Source organism: Magallana gigas, chromosome 5, assembly GCF_963853765.1.
Source record: "Magallana gigas chromosome 5, xbMagGiga1.1, whole genome shotgun sequence".
In the NCBI taxonomy this organism is placed as follows: domain Eukaryota; kingdom Metazoa; phylum Mollusca; class Bivalvia; order Ostreida; family Ostreidae; genus Magallana; species Magallana gigas.
In genome coordinates, this window is record NC_088857.1 from 56438872 (window position 1) to 56460908 (window position 22037).

General features: G+C 33.9%; 1 protein-coding gene across 1 annotated transcript; it reads right to left on the bottom strand.

Moving 5' to 3' along the window:
- Window positions 1-2785: 2785 nt before the first annotated feature.
- On the bottom strand, window positions 2786-15134 carry LOC105345491 (uncharacterized). Its single transcript, XM_020074163.3, has 7 exons — window positions 15007-15134; window positions 8071-8317; window positions 7811-7927; window positions 7054-7699; window positions 4870-5035; window positions 4300-4700; window positions 2786-4181 (listed from the first exon to the last, which is right to left on the bottom strand). Exons 1-7 carry the CDS (start codon window positions 15054-15056, stop codon window positions 3556-3558), a joined length of 2253 nt encoding a protein of 750 aa, XP_019929722.3. The 5' UTR covers window positions 15057-15134; the 3' UTR covers window positions 2786-3555.
- Window positions 15135-22037: the final 6903 nt, after the last annotated feature.

A 22037-nucleotide genomic window follows, 5' to 3' on the forward strand; every position in this document is an offset into this window, starting at 1 on the left:
AAAATACATAAGTACCAATTTCAACCATACAGTCATGAAGCGAAGATAATTCTTAAAATTAAATTATTCAAGATTTCGCCCAATTTTTATCCCCTTGCGCAACTTGTTGCGAAAGGGATATATCATCGCTGCTGTGCGTGTGTATGTGTTACACTTGGAAGCAAGTCAAAGAAAACCTTTGCACGGGAATTTATCAAACTTCGTATACCTATTTGGCATGGTACATGAAAAAGGACAAAGCCTGGTAGTTTTCAAGTCAATTAATTGAGTACTTTTTAATATATCGTTAAAATAACACAATTTTAAACAGAAATCTTATGTACGATTTGACAATAACTATTTCCGCTTCACTTCTTTGAAACCAAAGTGAAAGTAAGCAGTTCAAATCAGTAACTTGATATTTTTTGGATTTAGATCTAGTACAGGTACAGAAAACGTAGTTTTTTAAGTAATGGAGGGTTAGTAGAATGTGGTCTTCTCATTTACATTTACATAACTATATATTCCTAAATAATGCATCCTCACACAATAACTCATGTCGCGAGGGGATGCTCCGCTTAACGGTTAAATATTGTTTTGTATCATTTTTTGGAAGATGATTTTATTTAAAACTTGATCTTGATTATGTGCAGTTCTGGATATAATAAAAATGTATACAAAATATTTAAAATATAATAATAACAATAACAAAACAAGAGGCATACAGACCTTGATGGTCACCCGAGTACCAGAGACCTAAGACTGACTTGTCAGACGGTCTCATGTTTAGCATTTATAGCCTCATTGAATCCTAGTAAAGAGCGAGGAATTAGGGCGTTTAATTTCACATTTGTGGTAGAAGGCTATATGAATTTCATAAACATGCATTCAGTTTATTGCATCCCCCGCATACCCTGTGTTGTGATAACCGTAACCCTTTTAAATATCAATACACTTTAACTATGTGGCCATATTGGACAATTCAAAGACCCGACCTCCTGACGCAGGGGTCATAAATTTCAAATTGTTTTGCTGGGCCTTCATGAACACAAGATCTATACTACTACATTAAAATAATACGATGGTTAATAAAAAAATACGAAGACAATGTGGCTATCTATCATATATTTTTCATGTAAGTCATACTTAACAGATTAATCTGTGCACCAACACTTCTGTTATTGATATGCAAAGTTTTAGTCCATTTTATGAAACGGTATTTTTGTTACCCCTTTTTAAAAACAACATGTTTTGTCACCACGGCGCACGATCACGTTCAAAACATGACGTCAAGATTAAATACGCACAGTTTATAGATATACCCCTTCTTTATATCACGCTTAGTGTCGTGTGCCTTTTTTCTTACAATTTAAAATGGCACTAAACCACTTAACATCTTATTTGCACACATTTGTCGAGAATCATAAGTTAATTCTTTAAAGTTTTCATTTTCTAACCTTGTATCTCTTAGTTTACAGTAAAGATAACCCTGAACGTCGTTTGACATTACTTATTTTATAACCAAATATTTACAGATATTGAACTCTTTCTGACTGATTATATTCAAAATACAATAACCACCACCCCAACAAAATTTATTACAGTTTAACGCAAACTTGCAAATAATTGTTGACTTATTTTTTGTATCATTGAGCATTTTCACAGCTTGTATCGGCTTTTTCCTGAGTTAAATCTATTCTGTTTGTACTTCTTGTTGCGCCATACCGTCCGGCGACGTCGATGTTTTTAGTCAATTCTAAAGAGGACTATCTGTCTTTAGTTACTAATATCTGTTAGACAATAAACAATATATCCCGTCATTATTTGGTACATAGAATACTATGACTATACTTTATTTGAGGTTTCAATATTATTTGGTTTTAAGCCCATATTTATAGAGATATTACTTTCAACATTAAATTGTTTATTGTTGACATAACACAAATATTGACCGTGCGCCGTGACCTCATTTTTGCAGGATTAGATTCTAAATCATTCTTAGAAATAAAGGATTTTATTAACTTTTTTTCTTGCAAATTGTTTGAAACTATTGCTAAATTATGTCTACCAAATTTAGTAATGATATGACGTTAAGTAAGATAGCTATGACAAAAGTCTTTTTCGTATTTTTTGATTGACCCTCTTACACTCGAATTTTTGGGCTTTAATACCGAGAAATCGGAAGTATAGTCTTTTGTTTTTTAATATTTTTCTCATCATTGGTACTTGGAAATTACCAATTTGTTTTTATTTTTTCTCAATCAGGCTCTTCTAATTAATAATCAACGAAAATTCGTTTAAAAAAATCCGGAAATCGTCTAAATTTTTTCGGATTTTACAATCTTGCGCATGCGCATTACATTCACCCTAAATCACGGGATGCTCTTTAGTTTATGTTTCCACAATGTCACATTTGCATGGATAAACTTAAAAACGATAATACAAATAGGTGTAAATTTTCATTAAAAATTTGCTATATATCCTATTCATGAAAGAAAATATGGAAGATAACTCTAACTCAGTGCGTTTAATATGAAAAATTCCGAGAGTTCTGAATGTTAACATGCTGTGCTATTTTGATGTATTTATTTCGTAAATGCCCGACATAATATGCAATGCCAACCCCTGCACGCACGGGTCAATGTCTAGTTTATAAATAAAGCATAAATCCCACCACTGTGAAAAGATCTTTTAGATGGTTTCATAAACATCATAACAGAAGATTTTGTAATATCTGATACAATTTTACTATATTGCCATATTAGTACCACGCTAGGGCCTGAACCCCTGACTAAGGAATAATGAGTTTTTAAAAAAAGGGCCCCATGCATTTTTTTTCTTAAATTTAAATGGGAGGGGAGGAGAAGAATTCTCTAAGATTTAATTCATTCTTATTATATTTAATTCGCCCCGCCAAAGACATGAATACACAGGAACCATGAATTTCTCAATGTTGGTAAAAAACTTTGTTTATATTATATCCATGCTTTTAATTTATTTTTCAACATGAGTTGAAAAAGTTGGAAAAATGATTTTTTTAAACTTAATATATTTATACTACAAGGCTTTTTTGCCCACCTAAGAGCCTGAACCCCTGATATAGGAGTCATGAATGTCACATTTTTAGACGAAGGCTTAGGGGACACCATCACCATGCATTTGTTCATTTTTTGACTCTGTATGAGAGTAGAAAATAATTTTGAAAAATAGTATTCCTCTTATTCTAGAGATACTTCAAACTAGAAATGGCCACAATTGGTCTTGTGGTTTTCAAAACGATGTTAAAATGTAGAATATTTAATGGACGACACACGAACCACAACGACGGATAAAGACCAATGGCAAAAGGTAGCCTGTATAACTCGGTGACCTAAACAGCACATTAAAAATTAAAACATTTTGCCCATTTGTTAAAACCTCCTATACAATCTTCATAAGTGTTACGCATAATAACGTGAAACATTCATCATAAGAAACAAAAGGATTTAGAGATCGTAGTCAATCATTTGAAATAAAAAATATAATGCAAAGAAACAAATCTGGAATGTAGAGAATGAAGTATTCAGAAGCCACGCATCACAGATGTGAACATATATTGTCATTATTGTGCGTCTTTTGAGCAATGTCGTATGGACTCTTTTTCTTTTCATTTTGTCTGTAGCGGATAATTTTGATGATTTCTTCGATGGGAGGTGCAAAGACAGCATACAACGTACCAATGACAAGAGCGACAAACAGGAACAACATCCAATTATACAGCTGGTCCACTGTCCATTCTTCGAATGAAAGCATTACTCCTGGAACCAAGACAATCTGAATCAATGCGCAGACGGCAGCGCAGATATACGCCATTTTGCGAGCTTTTTGGAAAATTAACTCCATTTGGCCGACAGTGACGTTTCTTTCCTCTGGAAATTCCCCGAGCTCTTCTGTGAACAGGTTCTTCCAAGAGTTGATGGGATTGTCGATCAGGATCATCTTTGTCCATTCTCTTTGCTCATCAACATTACTTTGTATGTTATGTGTTGCTAGGGACACTGTAACGGTAACAATGGTACTAACTGTAATTCCTGCAATACAAGCCGCCAGGAGACTGTAGTCAGAGGAAGTTGTCGTGAAAAAGTCTCTTAGTCCTTCGTCATAAGCCAATTCCGCCACAACAAGCAGACCAACAATAGAAGCCAGCAGTCCGAAGATTGCACCTGATTAAAGTATAACGTATGCATCTTACTTGCTGTGCAATTTGTTGAGCATATTGTTATCAATACAATTGAGAATATATATTAAGTTTTATAACAATAAGCGTTAACATTCACTCACCCGATATCAAACCTTTGGATGTACATTTTGCCCACGTGAACGCCAAAACAAGAGGAGTAATGAAAGGAGTTAACAACGTCTCGAAGACAAAGAAAACCCATGTCAAGTTGAGATTTAGGTAACATAGAATGATACCGTATGGAAGTAGAGCTAGGGCGATCCACATAATGCTCCGACTTTTGTACTGTTTCAACATGTCCTCGTAATGTCGATATTTGCCATGAGTAGGACACTTGTACTGAATCTGATGGCTTAATAGCCCTGTTAAGGACAACTCTATGTCATCTGTACATTTAGAACATTCTGACGAGTGAATGCATTTGCAGGTGATAATGTTGTCGTCTTCTTCTGGATTTTTCTTGTGTCCACATAGAGGACATATTGAGGGTTCCAGATTTTCCCTAAAAAATAAAATACATTTTAGTCTATTTATATCTTGTTTATGGCAAATAAATATGACAAGCTTTGCAAAAAAGTGTCAAAAGTATTGTAAATGTTATGATACCACCGAGAGTAGAGACATGTTTATTTATATTAAAATAGAAATCTTTACAATGCACTGTCAATAACCTAAAGGGACCAATGTAAGTTTTGTAAATATCGTAAACAAGGATGGAAGATATGGCCATGATTTCTCCTGATCCGGTGGCCATCAGCGCCATAAAAACGATCATCAGAAGGAGATAGGACCCGGATGCTCCAAGAACTTTATCCATTACCATTGTCGTGATAAACCCTGTAAAAGATTACTTAGATTGATTGAACAACACTGGAAAAAAAGCAAACGATGTTATTCTTTAGAATTTCTTACAAAAACGGTAAAATTATTATTCCTGGAGGAGACGGCACGGCCCAAGGGCTGTGATAACCAAATTTCGCGACATTGAAACGAAAGTCAAAGTAATCAAGAACGTTCTTTCACATTCAGTTTGACATTCGGGTTCAATGATTAGTGTTTGTTTATACGCAAGGAAGGCATGCGAGATTGGCCGAAAGTGGTTTATCTTTACAATTAAATTATGCAGTTTCTGGATGCATCTAGTATTGGTTAGTGAATGTGTAAACTGTATTTAAAGTTTTGATAATTCGGTTTGATTTAATTTGCCTCTTAACCTCTAAACTTGGAAATGATTGACTCTTTAAAAATAGCTATCGTAAATTATTAGGGGATAGCTACTTTATCAAGACGCCAATGTGTTCTAAATGTTTAATAATCAAAATGTTACTTTATTATGTGATTTCAAAATACACATTTATTCTCAAATTCGAACGATATGTTATAGCCAGGTCGGGTAATAAATGCCTAAGTAACTCTTACAGATCAAATTCAAGAGGTATCTAATTTTAACAACAATTTCCATAACAGTTTATGAAGTAAAACGACGACGGAGAAACTTGATTGTATTAGACCTAACTACAGCAGATAATAAGGTTACTCTTATGATTTATGACCCAAACACTGATAATCCCGATTTTTATGAGAATATGCGTGAAACATTTTATAAACTTGGAGATTTTAATCTTGCACTGAATTATTTTATTGATACAACGAATGACTATACAGTAAACAACGCAAAAGCAAGAGAAAGAATATCAAAAGTCACAGATGACCTACATCTTTTGGACTATTTTAAAATTTGAACCTTAATAAAAGGCTAATTTTGTAGAATATTACTCAATTTGACCTGGTTTGATTTTTTCATTCTGTTGTTACTGCAGAACTAAAATTCAATACTTGGGACTTGGACACGATTTAAGATTTATTTTCATTTTCTATCTATAAAATGGTTAACTGGTGCATTTTAAATAATTGACCAAAATATATAATGTTAAAGTCAAGTTACAAACGAGAAACAGAGGTAAGAAATGTTTTTTATGGAAACAAAGCTCGAGTCTTATAGTTGTTTACAAAAAATGTAAGGTAGAGAATTACCATTTCTTAGACAAAATGACATGCAAAATCAATTTAAACTAAGTTTTAGAGATTGGGTTTTGGTCAGACCAACTTTCTATTGAGAGAGGATGCAGGTAAGAAGACCCTGTCGGTCACCTTATTTATTTCTTCTTTGTGCTGAGATTATATCATTTTTAATAAGGGAAAATAATGATATAAAGGGCATTGTGATACTTGACAAGGAACATGTTATAAAATGCTGTGCAGCTGACACATCTCTAGTTCTTGATTGCACATCTTATTTACTATTTACAGCTTTGGATACTTTAGACTATTGTTTCAAAAATTCCTTGGTTAAATGGCTACAAAGCAAAAAAAGTTTTGATAAGATCAAAAACATGTTCAAATCAGTTAAATCATATCGATATTTAACTAATTGGGTATCTATTTTTCTGTCGATTTAAATTTACAGACTTAACTACTCTTTTCAAATTTAAAATATAAAACATATGATTGAAGAGTAGAAATGAAGAAGCGACATTTGACTGTGTGACTGTAGTGAGGTCTTTTGATATATATATGCAATTTTCTTATTTTTTCCTTTTCTATCCAGATGTTTGGTTTTTGGAATTATAACTATTATTAGTTTTTGTGGCTTTTAAAGTTTCTCTTTTTTTCAATAAAAATTTTAAGTAGTCACTTCCAATTAGGTTAATGTAAGTGTGTAAGAAAGTGTGAATGAAATAATATAAAAATTTTGCTGCATTTATATAATACGGTTTGGAGGGTAAAATAATGATAATAATACTTATAATATTAATCATTAAAAACAATAAACCACAACTAGTTCATTGACATACCGTTATTCATATCTAATTCCGTTAAAAGATATGAACCATTTTGGTAACTCATTGATAGGTATGAAAGAAAGGTTGGTAGGGCCAAAGCATTTGGGATGGAGAAATATAAAAACGAGGCTATGAAGAACCCGATGACACCCTGTTCCGGTTTGGCCGCTATTCTACTCTGCCACATTGCCTGGTCACAACAGTTTAAAGCAAGGACCATGAAGAATGCCACGACACCATAAATCACACCAGAGACTGTCCGAAATGTCAGAAGGGAACTAGCAGCGTTTGTTGAGGGTCCCTGCACACATGTCACAGATTCATGTAATATATTGATGTCAGTTAAGTTTTTGATTTTGTCTGGAAGATCTTCTGCTGGGAAAAGAAATTGCCACATATATACAGTAAGTCCGATAAACATAAGGCAAGTGTTGAAGTAGGAGATGTAGAAAGCTGCCCCCAGTCCGCCTATGTAACAATAGGAACCAAACAAGGAGATCAGAATTATGACCGACAACTCTTTTGAAATTCCTGGAACTACACCCTCTAGTACGTAATATCCGGTCATTATCATGGCGGTCAAAGTGATGATGTTGGTGGCTATAGCTATACAGCAGTAGACAATGTGAGCAGATTTCCCAAAGCGTGCATAAATTGCCTAGAAATACATGTAAACATTTGCTGATTATATGTCTGAATAATAGATTTTCCCCACAGAAATAATTAATTGTTAATTTAATAATAAACAAATTATGAAATCTTTCTTTACCTGGGGGTATGTTTTGGCTCCAGGAGCTTTAGTCTTGAAACTTAACGTCAGGCACGGGAACACTGCTATTATCATTGCTAGGCCGATTACGTAGTAGTAGATAGTACCAGCCCCAGACTGCAGGGAAAAAAACAATAAATTAAAATAATAAACTGGCTGTATAAGTTTTATCCTAACATATTGTTGATATAATAAATGATATGCATCACCATAAATCATTTCTTTTTATTGATATGTCTGAATTAAATGACAAGCATTACAATAGTTGCGATGACGGATGTCTGCACGAGGTCCATCGGCCAGAGAACCTGGGAGGCGACCGTGACAGCGGTGAGGCTCGTGGTGACCCGTCCTCCCGCGTCAAACACCGTGTCCAGTCGGTGCTGGTCCTTGAAGACGTAACGGTGGATGGCATTGTGGATCAATGCTACGATGATGGAGAGTCCACCGAACCCGACCACTATATACAGGGTGGCATCTAGAGTGGATATTGATCCCGATGATTGTCTGGAAGCAAAATATATCATTGTTGATACTCTCACACCAAATGGATTCATATAATGTACTGTTAGATAGTGTACGTGCTAATGTTGTCTGAAAATATAAATTAATGCTGATTCTATAACTTGAAATAAAGTCGTTAGGTTATGTATATACTGAAATTATAAATAATTTGGAGTTGACTGTTTGATGGGGAAAGTACAGAGGAATGCAAAGAATAGATATGACCTTTACTTCTGCCTCGACTCAACATCGACTCTGCAGATGATGTTAGTTTGTTTAGCCATACCCAAACGCACACGCAAGAAAAAAACTGAAAAGGTAGATTCTGAAGGAGACAAATTTTGGCTTAAGATCGACCACAATAAATTGATGATTATGAGGATTAACAAATTAGATATAAAGTACAAGAAACTAGAAGAAATCGAAACCTTTAACTACCTTGGAAGTGTCACCAACAAGAATAGTGACAATAGAGAAAGATTAACATAAGGATTGGCAAAGCAGCATCAGCTTCCAAAAAACTTAACATCTGGAAATAAAGAAAAATAGATCAAGCTGTCGAAAGCATTGAAAGATCTGTGCTTCTAAATATTGAAGAGAGGTGGAGATTAAATAAAACATTAGGGAGCAGACTATGTGGATTCGAATAAAAGATGTGTGAAACGGCTATTGGAAATTAAGTTGCAAGACCGGATAAAAATAAAGAAGAAGCAGATGGAACAGGAACAGCTGATATCAACACTGTAAAAAAAGAGAGAAGATGGGGGTACTTTAGCCACGTGTCAATACTAAACAAGGAAAACATCACGTAAGATAAATGAAATGGACCCCACCCGGGAAATAAAAGGAATACCAAATGGCATGTGGAGAAAGAACATCAAAATAGAGATGAAGAGTACGTGATACAACTGGAATATCATCACCAAGATCCCCAACAACACGAGTGAAGTGAGAATAACACCACCAGGATCCCCAACAACACGAGTGGATGGAGAATAACATCACCAGGATTCCAAACAACACTATAGTGGATGGAAAATAACATCACCATGATCCCAAGCAACACGCGTGGGTGGAGAATAACATGACCAGGATCCCCAACAACACGAGTAGATGGAGAATAACATCACCAGGATTCCCAACAACACTATAGTGGATGGAAAATAACATCACAGGATACCCAACAACTCGAGTGGATGGAGAATAACATCACCATGATCCCCAGCAACACGCGTGGGTGGAGAATAACATGACCAGGATCCCCAACAACACGAGTGGATGGAGAATAACATGGCCAGGATCCCCAACAACACGAGTGGATGGAGAATAACATCACCAGGATACCCAACAACTCGAGTGGATGGAAATAACATCACCAGGATCCCCAACAACACGAGTGGATGGAGAATAACATGGCCAGGATCCCCAACTACACTATAGTGGATGGAAAATAACATCACCAGGATTCCCAACAATACGCGTGGGTGGAGAATAACATGACCAGGATCCCCAACAACTCAAGTGGATGGAAAATAACATCACCAGGATTCCCAACAACACTATAGTGTATTGAAAATAACATCACCAGGATCCCCAACAACTCGAGTGGATGGAAAATAACATCACCAGGATCCCCAACAACACGAGTGGATGGAGAATAACATCACCAGGATCCCTAACAACTCGAGTGGATGGAGAATAACATCACCAGGATTCCCAACAACACTATAGTGGATGGAAAATAACATCACCAGGATTTTCAACAACACGCGTGGGTGGAGAATAACATGACCAGGATCCCCAACAACTCGAGTGGATGGAAAATAACATCACCAGGATTCCCAACAACACTATAGTGGATAGAAAATAACATCACCAGGATACCCAACAACTCGAGTGGATGGAGAATAACATGACCAGGATCCCCAACAACTCGAGTGGATGGATAATAACATCACCAGGATCCCCAACAACACGAGTGGATGGAGAGAGTTTACTACTGCTTATCTGCTGAAATGCATGAAGAGGATAATAAAATGAATGGAAGCTTTTAGTAGGTAAATAATTAAATGATCTAAATGAAGCAATTGATGTTAATTCATATTTTACCAAACTATATCATTTTGCAAAATAACTGACCAATGGAAAAAAAAATGTCAAAATCATCAATTATAAATCACCTTAAGAAATCTGTATTCAGTCAGAAATATACATAATACTTTTATCCCTAGGACTATTTAGTGATACATTTCTTAAATAAAGCGATGATCTTCATAAAATCATGTAAAATTCTCAGACCATCTGAACCTTTTTTTTTTTTTTTTTTTTTTTTTTTTTTTTTACATCAAATCATCAATATGTGCTTTTTCCTTTACAGTGTATTAAAAGTGCAATATAATGAATTTGGCTGAAAAGGTTTAATAAATTGGAGGTTTATTAATCACGGTCAGTCGGAACAGCAACAAAGAAGTTGTCATGGATATCTGTATTCTCACATACACAAGGTGTCTTTAAAATGAACTCAACAGAAAAGTAGAGGCAAACATGAGGTAATATGAATAAGTAATATGTCTTACCGGTTTAGTTTCATGATCTAATTTAACGACATGTACATTAAGAATTGGTCAAATTCAGAACAACAAAGCAAACAAATTTGATAAACAAAACATTAAAAAAAAAAATAACAAAAAAATATAGATAAAGATAAACCAAAATAATACCTAACAAACACCCCCCCTCCCCCCCCCCCAAAAAAAAAAAACCACTACTCACCGAAAAAGCACTAAAACTAAAACTAAATTTACTGTGCAGAAAGCTACTTTTGACATTGGAATAACGGTGTTTTATTTCATTCTACTCGCGACATTAGGGCACCTTAAACGTGTATTAAAAATATTTAAAGATGTAATATTTTCGTATCAATTAAATGTGTTAAAGCCGATATTTAACATAGCTCCTCTGCTAAAAAAACTTCGCTTAATTACGACTTATGTAAATAATAAAGCCCCCCCCCCCAAAAAAAAAAAACACTCTGAAAATTTATGTAAATTTTTTACCTGAAAATAAAACCACCATTAAGGGTATCAACACAGCAAACAGTAGTAATTTAGACACATTGAACTCGAGACGTTCATGTATTCCTTCGTTTATAACGCTGAGTAAAGTTTTATAACATGTATCACTAATGCAACCAATATATTCATTCAAATATATTGATGATGAATACATTTTATCTAATGTTTCGATGACAGGTTCTACTTCCCTATAATTGTAGGTAACACTTTAGATAGAGCTTACATGGAGAAAAATGGAAGTTAAAAAATGACTACCAAAATAAGCAGATTCATAAATAAAATACTTTATCACATTTTCATTCTTTCATAATTTTTTCTCTGTTCATCTGAAAAACCATAACGAATATGTTTTATAGTGAATTTGTATTCTCATTTTAAATTTGCATTTACCAATCCAGCCAGAATCGGTTATCTGTATACATTTAAGAGTGGAAAAATAGACATGAATACTACTCTGTACAGTTAAAGACATGTGCTAATCGCTGTTTTATATATCAGAGGTTTTCAATCGTAAACCTGTTTACCTTAGTTTTTTTCTGTTCAAGTTCAACAAGTTTCAAAACTCCATCGACTAAATAAAAGGACACTATTTAAACATTTTAAGACGAAACACAACAACAAAGACGACACTTAATACATATGTGTGATTCAAATGTAAATAAAAAACTCAGCAGTCCACGACAATATTAGTCACCACGACGCTTTTTTGCCTTTTATACTATTCCCTTTCGTCAGCACTTTTTGATGATTTGAAATAAAATTTCTTTATTCATTTAGTAAATAGGAAAAATGATTGGATTGAAAAACCATCGTCGTTAGTCCTATATGGTATCTCCAAAACACGATTTTTTGTCAACATTGTCGACATCGCAGTGTTGGCCGACATCGAGTCGACATTGTGTTGACATCATATTAGCATTTGCAGCTTACCCCTATGTCCTGTTCACATCGTCGATATTGTTTACATCGCAATATTGACCAACATCGACTCAACATTATGTCTACATTGTGCGCCTTCTTTCTTGTTCTCGACATCGCGATATATTGACAATGGCAACAATGTAAAATCGATTCAAAATCTATATTATGATGTTATGTATCAATATTGTATACATGGCGATGACGACAACATTGAAAAAGATAAATATATATTGGACATGAATTAAGTCTTATTTCAAATTTTTGAAAACATATGAATGAACTAGAGGTACTGTGAGCATGCTCACAATTGATACCCCCCGCTAAGAAAATCATAACTCATGTATTTTTTCTATTATAGAAAACATTGGATGAATCTAATTCACTGTCCATTTTCTATATATACATAACAATTGCTCTATCTTTTAATAAAACTGTTAATGCTAATATGAGTACACAAACCAATTTCTATTCTTTAAATTCCATTTTAGTTCAAGTTAACTGTTAATGCATGAGGACATTTGCATCCTTATGTTAACAAACATGACTCGAATCAAACAAAATTCCACATGTCAAGCAGCTATTTAATATAAACATTTTGAATTATAAGTATACTGAGCCCGATTTTTTTTTAAAACAATGACCTTGAACTTCCTCAATTGACCTTGGGTCAAGGTCATGACACACCTTCAGACTATATGCAATCTTAATGTGAATTAAGAACTTCCAATATTTGTCCATTAAAAAGATATGGACTGGACATGAATTTTGTACTTTTTCTGCCAGTGACCTTGGCCTTGCCCAAATGACCTTGGGACAAGGACATGACACACCTTTAGGTCATAAGCAATCTTTGTGTGAAGTAAGAACTTCCAATGTTTCTCCATAAGAAAGATATGGACCGGACACGAATTTTGATTTTTTTATGCCAGTGACCTTGACTTTGCCCAAATGACCTTGGGTTAAGGTCATGACACACCCTTAGGTCATAAGTCATCTTTGTGTGAAGTTAGAACTTCCAATGTTTCTCCATTAAAAAGATATGGACCGGACACGAATTTTGAACTTTTTCTGCCAGTGACCTTGACCTTGCCCGAATGACCTTGGGTCAAGGTCATGACACATCCTTAGGTCATAAGCAATATTTGTGTGAAGTAAGAACTTCCAATGTTTCTCCATTAAAAAGATATGGACCGGACACGAATTTTGAACTTTTTCTCCCAGTGACCTTGACTTTACACAAATGACCTTGGGTCAAGATCATGACACACCCTTAGGTCATAAGCAATATTTGTGTGAAGTAAGGACTTCCAATGATTCTCCATAAGAAAGATATGGACCGGACACGAATTGAACAGACAGACGGACAGACGGACGGACGGACGGACGGACGGACGGACGGACGGACGGACAAGGTGATTCCTATATACCCCCCCAAACTTCGTTTGCGGGGGGTATAATAATTAAAATAGAAACATAGATTCTTGACTAAGTACTTAAAAAGGTTCACTCCTAAGGTTTTGGGTAACCATTTTGGGTCACCTCTAGTCTGAAACTTCCGCATCACATATTAATGTTAGTAGTATATATATTTTTTAACAATGCCAAATAAACTACATTGAACAAAATTGTTTTTAAACAATTTAATTTTTACAGAGTTTAATAAGTGACTATATTTTTTATGGCGGAAGGTTTTCAAGAAGGAAATGAACAATTTTCATAACTAACTAGTTTAAGAATACTGTACATGTTATTTAGCCTTATAACATCTAGAACATCTAGATGGTTTGTGTATAACGATATGTTCATGATGTTAAAAAAAACCCAATTAAACAATATTTTGAGATTTCTATGGATATATTTTAGCATATTTAGCTTATATTTCATAGACGTTAAGAAAAAATTAACTCCAACTTTGGGCTAAAATTAGCTTATTTAATGCTATATCTTAATTGTTTTTTGAAATGTGACCCCTACTTGTTTTACTTTTAAATGAGACATTAAATGTATGTTTATCTGTATGCAAAGTTCTGGAAAGATGAAATTACTATAATTTTTCTTATTTGCGTTATAATTTGATTACTCCAAAATTTTGTAACATATGTTGTTGTGTTCATTATGTACTGGCTTTGAAGCCACCAGTAAAGCAAGAAGTTTCACTTAGATTTTACTTTTATAGTCACTACATGTGTTCAACTTCATACTGTATAAAAATCATAACTAAATAATAGTTCAAACTATAAATACTTTAAATACTAAAAATAAAACATTTTAGGTCCCCATCTTTATATTCTAGAGGTTTTCGGATGATTGACATTACTATTATTTCAGGTGCCAACCTCCTTAAGGCAATCGAAAAACAATAATATCCATTAAACGTCTACAACCGATAGAAGGGCGATATAGCCGTGGCCATTTTTAGTTTAAATTTACCTCCTTTAGATGACAAGCTCCGTATAAAGACAACGGAAGTGTTTAACCTGAAAAAGCTATTTGGATTTTTTCTGTAGTAAAATGTAGTTTGTACACATCTATCAAATTCAACGTTGAAGGCGGATCTGATAGGTGATATGTTGACAATCGAGACATCTTTACATAAAAATAATAAATGAGATCATAAAACGCCACGATTCAAATTGAATGCGACAGTTTTAATAAACAATTGTGATACATATTATAAATGACCTTGTGTACACTCACCGGGAACTCTCCGTAGGATAGCCCAGCTCCACCTTGCACGACCCGTTCATAGCAGTAGCTTCTTCTTTGGCTTTCTTAGTACTTTCGGTATATAGTGATACGTTGAAACTCTGAATAGAGACACATCTACTTATGTTTATGCTGACCTCAATGTGACATACAATTTCATTGGCTGTTTATAAAATAAAAGCATATATAAATTTGTTCACGACAACTGGCAAATTAATGTGCGATTTTTTTTTAGAATGCCCGTCGGGTGATGAGTGTAGAGATTTTTAAAGCATATTGACAAGGCGAATAACTCCGTCAAAACAAAATATACCCTACGCTTCTTTGGTTGTCCAATTTTAGTTGAATTGACAAAGTGGCCTAGTAAAGATATTTCAATATTGATTGTGTCAACGGAACTCAGTAACTACATGAAACATACACTCAATTTAAAGGAGATTTCTATCATTCTAAACATCTTCTAATAGCGGCCTTTAGAAATTGCCCCAGAACGTGTTGACATACCGGGTTGTGGTATGTTCTTACTCATTACTTACGAAATGTGTCAGTGAGGATAAAAAAGTGTACGAGATTTAAAGGGGCATGGTTACGATTTTGGTCTAATTCTGTTTTACTGTTTTTATTCTTTACAATGCTTTAGGAATGCACGTTTAATGATCAAATGGAATTTAAGAATCAGTCGCTAAGTTATAAGCAACATACAGAGCTTACCATTCTTTGTCACGTAAACAAGGCTCATGCCCTTTTTTGTTTACATAGGTTCAATTTACCCTTAAAAATCATTTTCATGCTGATTTGTCTATCTTTTTATTTATTTTAATTATAAATGAACATTTCCTAACCTTTAACATATTCATTTTAGGTATGAAACTGGATTTTCACTTCAACATTCAAAATGCAAACAAAAGCTTTGTTTACAAAGCAAAGAATTATAATGCTCTGTTACTCTCTTATAACTGAACGAACGACATTCAAATTTTGGTGGCCTTTTAAAAATGCATTATTGAAGCATTATTAAAAATAAAATCGTAAAATACTTTTTGCCTAAAATCGTGACCATGCCCCTTTCATTACATTATGATTTTCATGATACCTACGGATTTACATGTTTACGTATGTTAGTTACGCATACAAATATTATGTGTTTATTTCTAGGTTTATTTTCTTTTCAGTTTGTAAAAAATGCACCGACCCGTAGATTTGATTATTTAATACATGAGTAAAATTTGTTAATTTCATTGTGACCAGTAACACGGCGATATTAGATGAACCTCCATACGGCTGAGACGTTCTCAATAAAATGATTTCTGTTTAGAAGTCTGCGGATTCTGTAGGGTAAATGTATACTTAAAGGAAATAGACACATGGCGGACAATTCCTTTTGATGAGTCGTGTTCAGCATGAGCAGTTGATGACTGGAAAACAACCCAGTCTGATACCCAACAGACTAATCTTCTCTACCACCTCTAATACAAAACCTCAGCGACGACATTTGAACATTTCAGAAGGTCAAGTTAAAGTTAAATCCTTCTGCGTGTCATAAAGGCACAACAGGCCTGTGCTTATCCCCCGTTTCCGTGATGCTAAGCGAATGAGTCATGGACACATCAGTTTATTGCAGGTTAACTCTCAGTGTAAACCGGTACCCATTTTCAGCTGGGTGAAGACAAAAGATAAAGTGCCTTGTTTAATTGCACAGCACACAATATCAAGTGACCAAAGCGGGGTTTGAACCAGCAACTTTGCAGTTACTGGCCTATCGCATATGACCACGAAGTCATCTGTTCCACTTGCAATATAGGTAACACGATAGTTATCTCTTGCATGCAATTATGCAGAGAGATATTGATTATAATTATAAAGATTTTTTTTCGTTATTATGACAAAGCAATTTCGTAATATTAACTAAAACATTCAACAAATTATGACTTATTTAAGATAAATTCTCTAATTAGTTTTAATTAATTGAAAGGTGATTTCATAATAACTATATTTTTCTAGGATTTTACTCCTAAGGAATGTTCGCCTTTCATGCAAATTAAAATTCTTTTAGGTAACTAACTACACCTTGAAATCTCAAATCAGCAGAGAAGTACTTTCTCATGATAGATTAGATGATGTATTAAAAGCATACAAGTGAAATCGGCGAAAATAATATTCAATTTTTGATAAAGGTAATGATTTTTACAAATTAAACTCCATAAATATCAACAGAGGGCCTAGGCGGATTCGAACTCATGTTTACAAATATGAAACTTCAGCCACTTAGCTATTGTAATAAACTAATGTACAACCAATTGATACAAAAAGTTTAACTAAATATATAAATTGCCCTCTTGTGACCTATGGTTTTAAAAGGTTTGAGTAGTGATGTAGTAAGTTAACTAAATAATACCATATGTAGTAAAAGTGAGAAATATAAATACGAATTTGCATAGAAATTAATTACGCTTATTGTATTTTCTATTTGAAAAAGAAAATTTGTTTTAAGCGGATAACGAAATTACGAATGATTTCAATGGATTCATAAATCCTTTTCCAAATACTAGACTATTATTGAATTAAAATTCAATCTTAAACCTACTTGAATTGCGTTAAATAATATATCAAAAAAAATTATTGTACTTCAATAAGGTGACCATGAAGCCCTACAATTCAGATGGATCAAAGCAGTTGGTTCATTCAACTAATGTTAATGAACTCACCGGAAATTCTCTGTCTGATAGATCAGCTCCTCATTGCATTATCTGTTCCTTCAGTTGTTATTTAATATCTATGTACCTTGTTACGCATGGTATATATTGAAAACACTGAAGTATGCACCAAAACACTTACAGGCATATATATAGACATGACAAAGTCGAATGATAACGTTTAATTTTCATTGGCTTAAAAATTGTAAAAAAATATATGAGCAAATAATATAGCTGTCTAGGACAAATATCAAATTACTGAACTGTGAATATTATATTTATGTATTATGTCCTAATTGTAAATCTCTAGGAGACATAAGACCATTTTAACCATTTAGAAAAATGACAAGATTTAAATGACTACAAATATTAGCTTTCGGGAAATATTGCAATTCTAATATACTTTTCAGACACACTTGAACACGACTGTTGCCAAAGCTATATGAGTTAATGTAAAAGTAGAACAAGGTACCGGTGTAAGCAGAATAATGACCCCCTTAGATCCTTTTGCCCGTAGAATAATTGTAATTTTCATAACAATGATCACACTCTACGTGAAGAAAAGTGACCTCTGTAGAATAATCACTCCCTTAGAAATTGAATTTTTTCTTGTTATTCGTGATGAAGTCTTTATTACAATACAATATTACAATAATGTAATTTTTATTGCAGTTAGCAGGTAGTAACAGAAATAATAATTCATATTCAAACAAACTGAATGATCAATCTATAAAAATACCTTGTTCCCGGTGAAAATATTTTTTCCGTTTCATTTTAAATATACACAAAATTTCACATAAAATAAATTAGACCGAATGTTTGTTTCTGTTTTGTGAATTCATACTTCAAAAAAGATTTTTTATCTATCCATTAAATAAAACATTTCTTTGTCGAGGAACATTGAATCGAAATATCAACAGGGCTCGATGGTCATTTTCCTATTTAGACTATTTAGATCTCCTAAGAAGAACAACTCTGTATAAAGATATAGGAAACATAAATTTTAAAGCTAAAATTTAAGTTTAAGGTAGATCTGAGGCTTAATTACTTGACCACCTGGCCTCCTTAAAAACTCCGTGTAAGGAAACACATTATACTTCAGTCTGTTCCTACACAGTGATCAAAGATGTACTGCATTTACTTTTACATAAAATTGCTATCTGAATTTTTTTGGTACGTAAAGAATAAAATCTTGAATGTAAACTCCATATATTTACATTATCCAGTGTCTTTGTCTGTGATAACACTACGTATTGATTTTGTACTATATAACCCATAATACAAATGACGCCAAATTGAGGCGCCGGCGGGGTTTGCTTATTTATATTTAAAGATTTAATCGTACGATGGCCTAAAATTATATAAATATAAGTAATAAGGAATCATTCTTTGAATATTATGAGGTGATAATTTCGGTCGGGGCGTGATCAAATCTATCATAAAGCCTATCGGGCTTTATTGGATTTGATCACGCCCTGACCAAAATTATCACCTCATAATGCCCAAAGAATGATTCCTTATTCCTTATGTAAATGCATTTTTATAAACGGTCTTAGAAATCATTTTTTAAAAATGTATTACTATTGTCAGGTACTCTACACACAATTGCTCTGAAATGATATAGTTCTATTCATGATAAACATATTCAAATACAACATAACAACAAATGTTTAGAAAACGGATGCATATTTAATACGTGGAAGAAAACAAAAGCAACGAAAAATGATTTTTTGAAAACTTACTTTCCTCATGAAATGTAAATAAGAAATATTCATTTTTTCTACGCCTCCTGCCGCGAGGGTTTTTCACGAAAATATATGTCGTTTTTCGATTGAAAATTTTTAAACAATTAATATTGTTATATATTATTATAATGATTTTATTACTTTCAAAGTCATTGTTCGTCAATTAACACAAAACCTCCTCTGAGAGAGATTGTTAATTATTCATTGTGCATGAATGTGTTTTTCTTTTATAAGTTACGAAATTGTTATCAACCAATTGCATATAATTCTGATCGTACTTGTGTAGACCTTTGATATTTGTTGTGATTTTTTTTTTTTGCAGTTTGGGTTAAAAAATCTAAAACCTCAAGTCAGTAAGAAAAAATATAAGCTCCCTAAGGGTCTGAACTCGCGGCGTATGGATCTTAAGCCCGACACTTTGTCCACTCGGCTATGGAGTGAGTTATCTGCTGTATCAATAAACCCTTTTAATAAAATGAAATGTCGTTTCGCCAAGAGGTCAGCCATTTTGTGATGATGTGTCATACTATCTTAATAGCTTGTTTGCAAGCAACTTGAGCAGTATTTACTACAATGTCCATTTTATTGCCAAGTTCCACCTACCATTAATCATTCATATCACGTTTTGGATAGCACTTTCATATTCCTTAGATTTCTCAGTATGTATTGTTGAAACTGCAAGATGTAAACTCTGAACCTCTAATGGAGACGTTCTATTCTGATGCGTTTATGGTGATTTTGTTGCGATAGTGGCAATAATAAGGGCACATTAACAATGTGCCGACAAAAATTGCCTTATAAACATTTTTTTTATAAAACACTTCCAGGGTACATGTACAATTAGATCTTTCTGGTAAAATTGACAGGACGGATATTCATAATTCTTTCACAGCGAATTGGCGCTCTCACGGTATTTAATCATATAAAAAAGTTTAATATTTGCAGACTTTTTATCTATATAATTTCATACTTTTCTTAGAATCTATTTATTGACCTTTCCCTCGAAAAAATATATCCTCCCTCTCGCATTACATTGAATGGTCATTTTAAAATTTCGATTAAAATGTTAAGCGAAAATGATTTGACAGCGGGTTAGTGTTGATTTTTTTGGTGAATTATGGATGCAATAATGTTTAAAATGTAGAAATAGTAGGTCTGTTCCGAAAATTCAGGGAAACTGGAGTCGAAACATTGGTCGAAGTGTAAACCGTCTTTGGTTCCGACATTTACACGTTTTCCAGAATCAAAATATGAGGACTTGCGAAGAGAAGTGGATGTAGGCTATGCCTGTCCACTTCTCAAAAGAGAATATACAGGAGCGCTGAAAGATAACGCGAACGAATTAATTTGCTGACTAGAGTTTGCTGTTAATTAAGTCGACTAGTAAGATAATCCGTAATCGTAATGAAGGTTTAAAGAAGAGACAGGCTCTGTAAATAAACACATAAATATTCACAAAAGTGTAAAAACTCATAGGAGTTATATAAAGAAAATAAAATGAAGAAACAAAAAACCAATTAAAAATTTCAAAATACAAAGAAAGCAAAAAGAACCGGTACAGATTAAACCGATTAAGGAACGAGCTAATAAGTTGAATAATTAACGTGAATGATAGTTTGTACATGGAACCAAAAAGATGATGATAGTGATATTGCTAAGAAAGAGATGAGGTTGCCTAGTTAATGTTCATTTTAGTCAAGTCACTTAATTAATTTATTCATGCCGTCAGTCTATGCATCCAAAAATGTTCTTTGTTTTCTCTCTCTGCATATGTCCAGTCTTGGTTGTGATCAATTACAAAAAACAACATGTCCTCCCATTTGTGACCATCTAAGTTAAAGCTGACATGAAATCATAAAAACATTTGGTCACCCTATTAGTTTCGATCGCTCCTCTACTGCCACTGGGGTATAGATACCGGTGTCGTATAATTTAAGGTCCGTCCCGTAAAATGGTCCGGGTGGACCTTTAATGTTAACATTTAGGGTCCGACTTTCTCCTTTAAGAAAAGGTCCTACCTGTAGTTACTTATTGCAATTTATCTTTTGTTTGTGACGTGGTGAATGGCGGACGTGTTCGCTGAGCTCAAATCAAGAATCCGGGTAGTGGCACATAGAGACGCTTTATGAGGAGCAAAAACAGACAAACAGACATTGGGAAGTGTATGTACTAGTATCGTGACTTCTTGTGTCTTGATATTCAGTAGTTTTATAGCACAGCGTTTATCTACATGACTATATATCATAGTCCCTGAATAGTCGCTGAACCGTAACATTACTTGAAATAAACAAAGGTATTCGCACCTGATTGTATATGGCACATGTTACAAAGGCTAAGAGTAGAAACACAAACAAAAACAAAAACGAAATTGAAATTGGCAAACGTAGGCGGTCTGATAGAAGTTCTGCTGGAACAGAAAGTGAATTATCACCAAAAAGAACGCAAGAATTGCATGACCAACATAACACACATACACAGAGTACCTGTATTACTAGTCAAAATGTCACGGTTGGCTCCACTGGCGAAATGATAGCCGGTTCAAATGAAATTCTAAATGCTAGACCCGAATTAGCTATGATGCACC

Excerpts from the sequence above, each read along its gene's own strand:
- LOC105345491 (XM_020074163.3), bottom strand. The coding sequence starts at position 15,056 with ATGAACGGGTCGTGCAAGGTGGAGCTGGGCTATCCTACGGAGAGTTCC. Across the intron at positions 4,701-4,869 it reads ACTTACATTGGTCCCTTTAG|GGAAAATCTGGAACCCTCAA; the intron begins GTTATTGACAGT and ends TTTATTTTTTAG. Across the intron at positions 4,182-4,299 it reads ATCCAAAGGTTTGATATCGG|GTGCAATCTTCGGACTGCTG; the intron begins GTGAGTGAATGT and ends TACTTTAATCAG.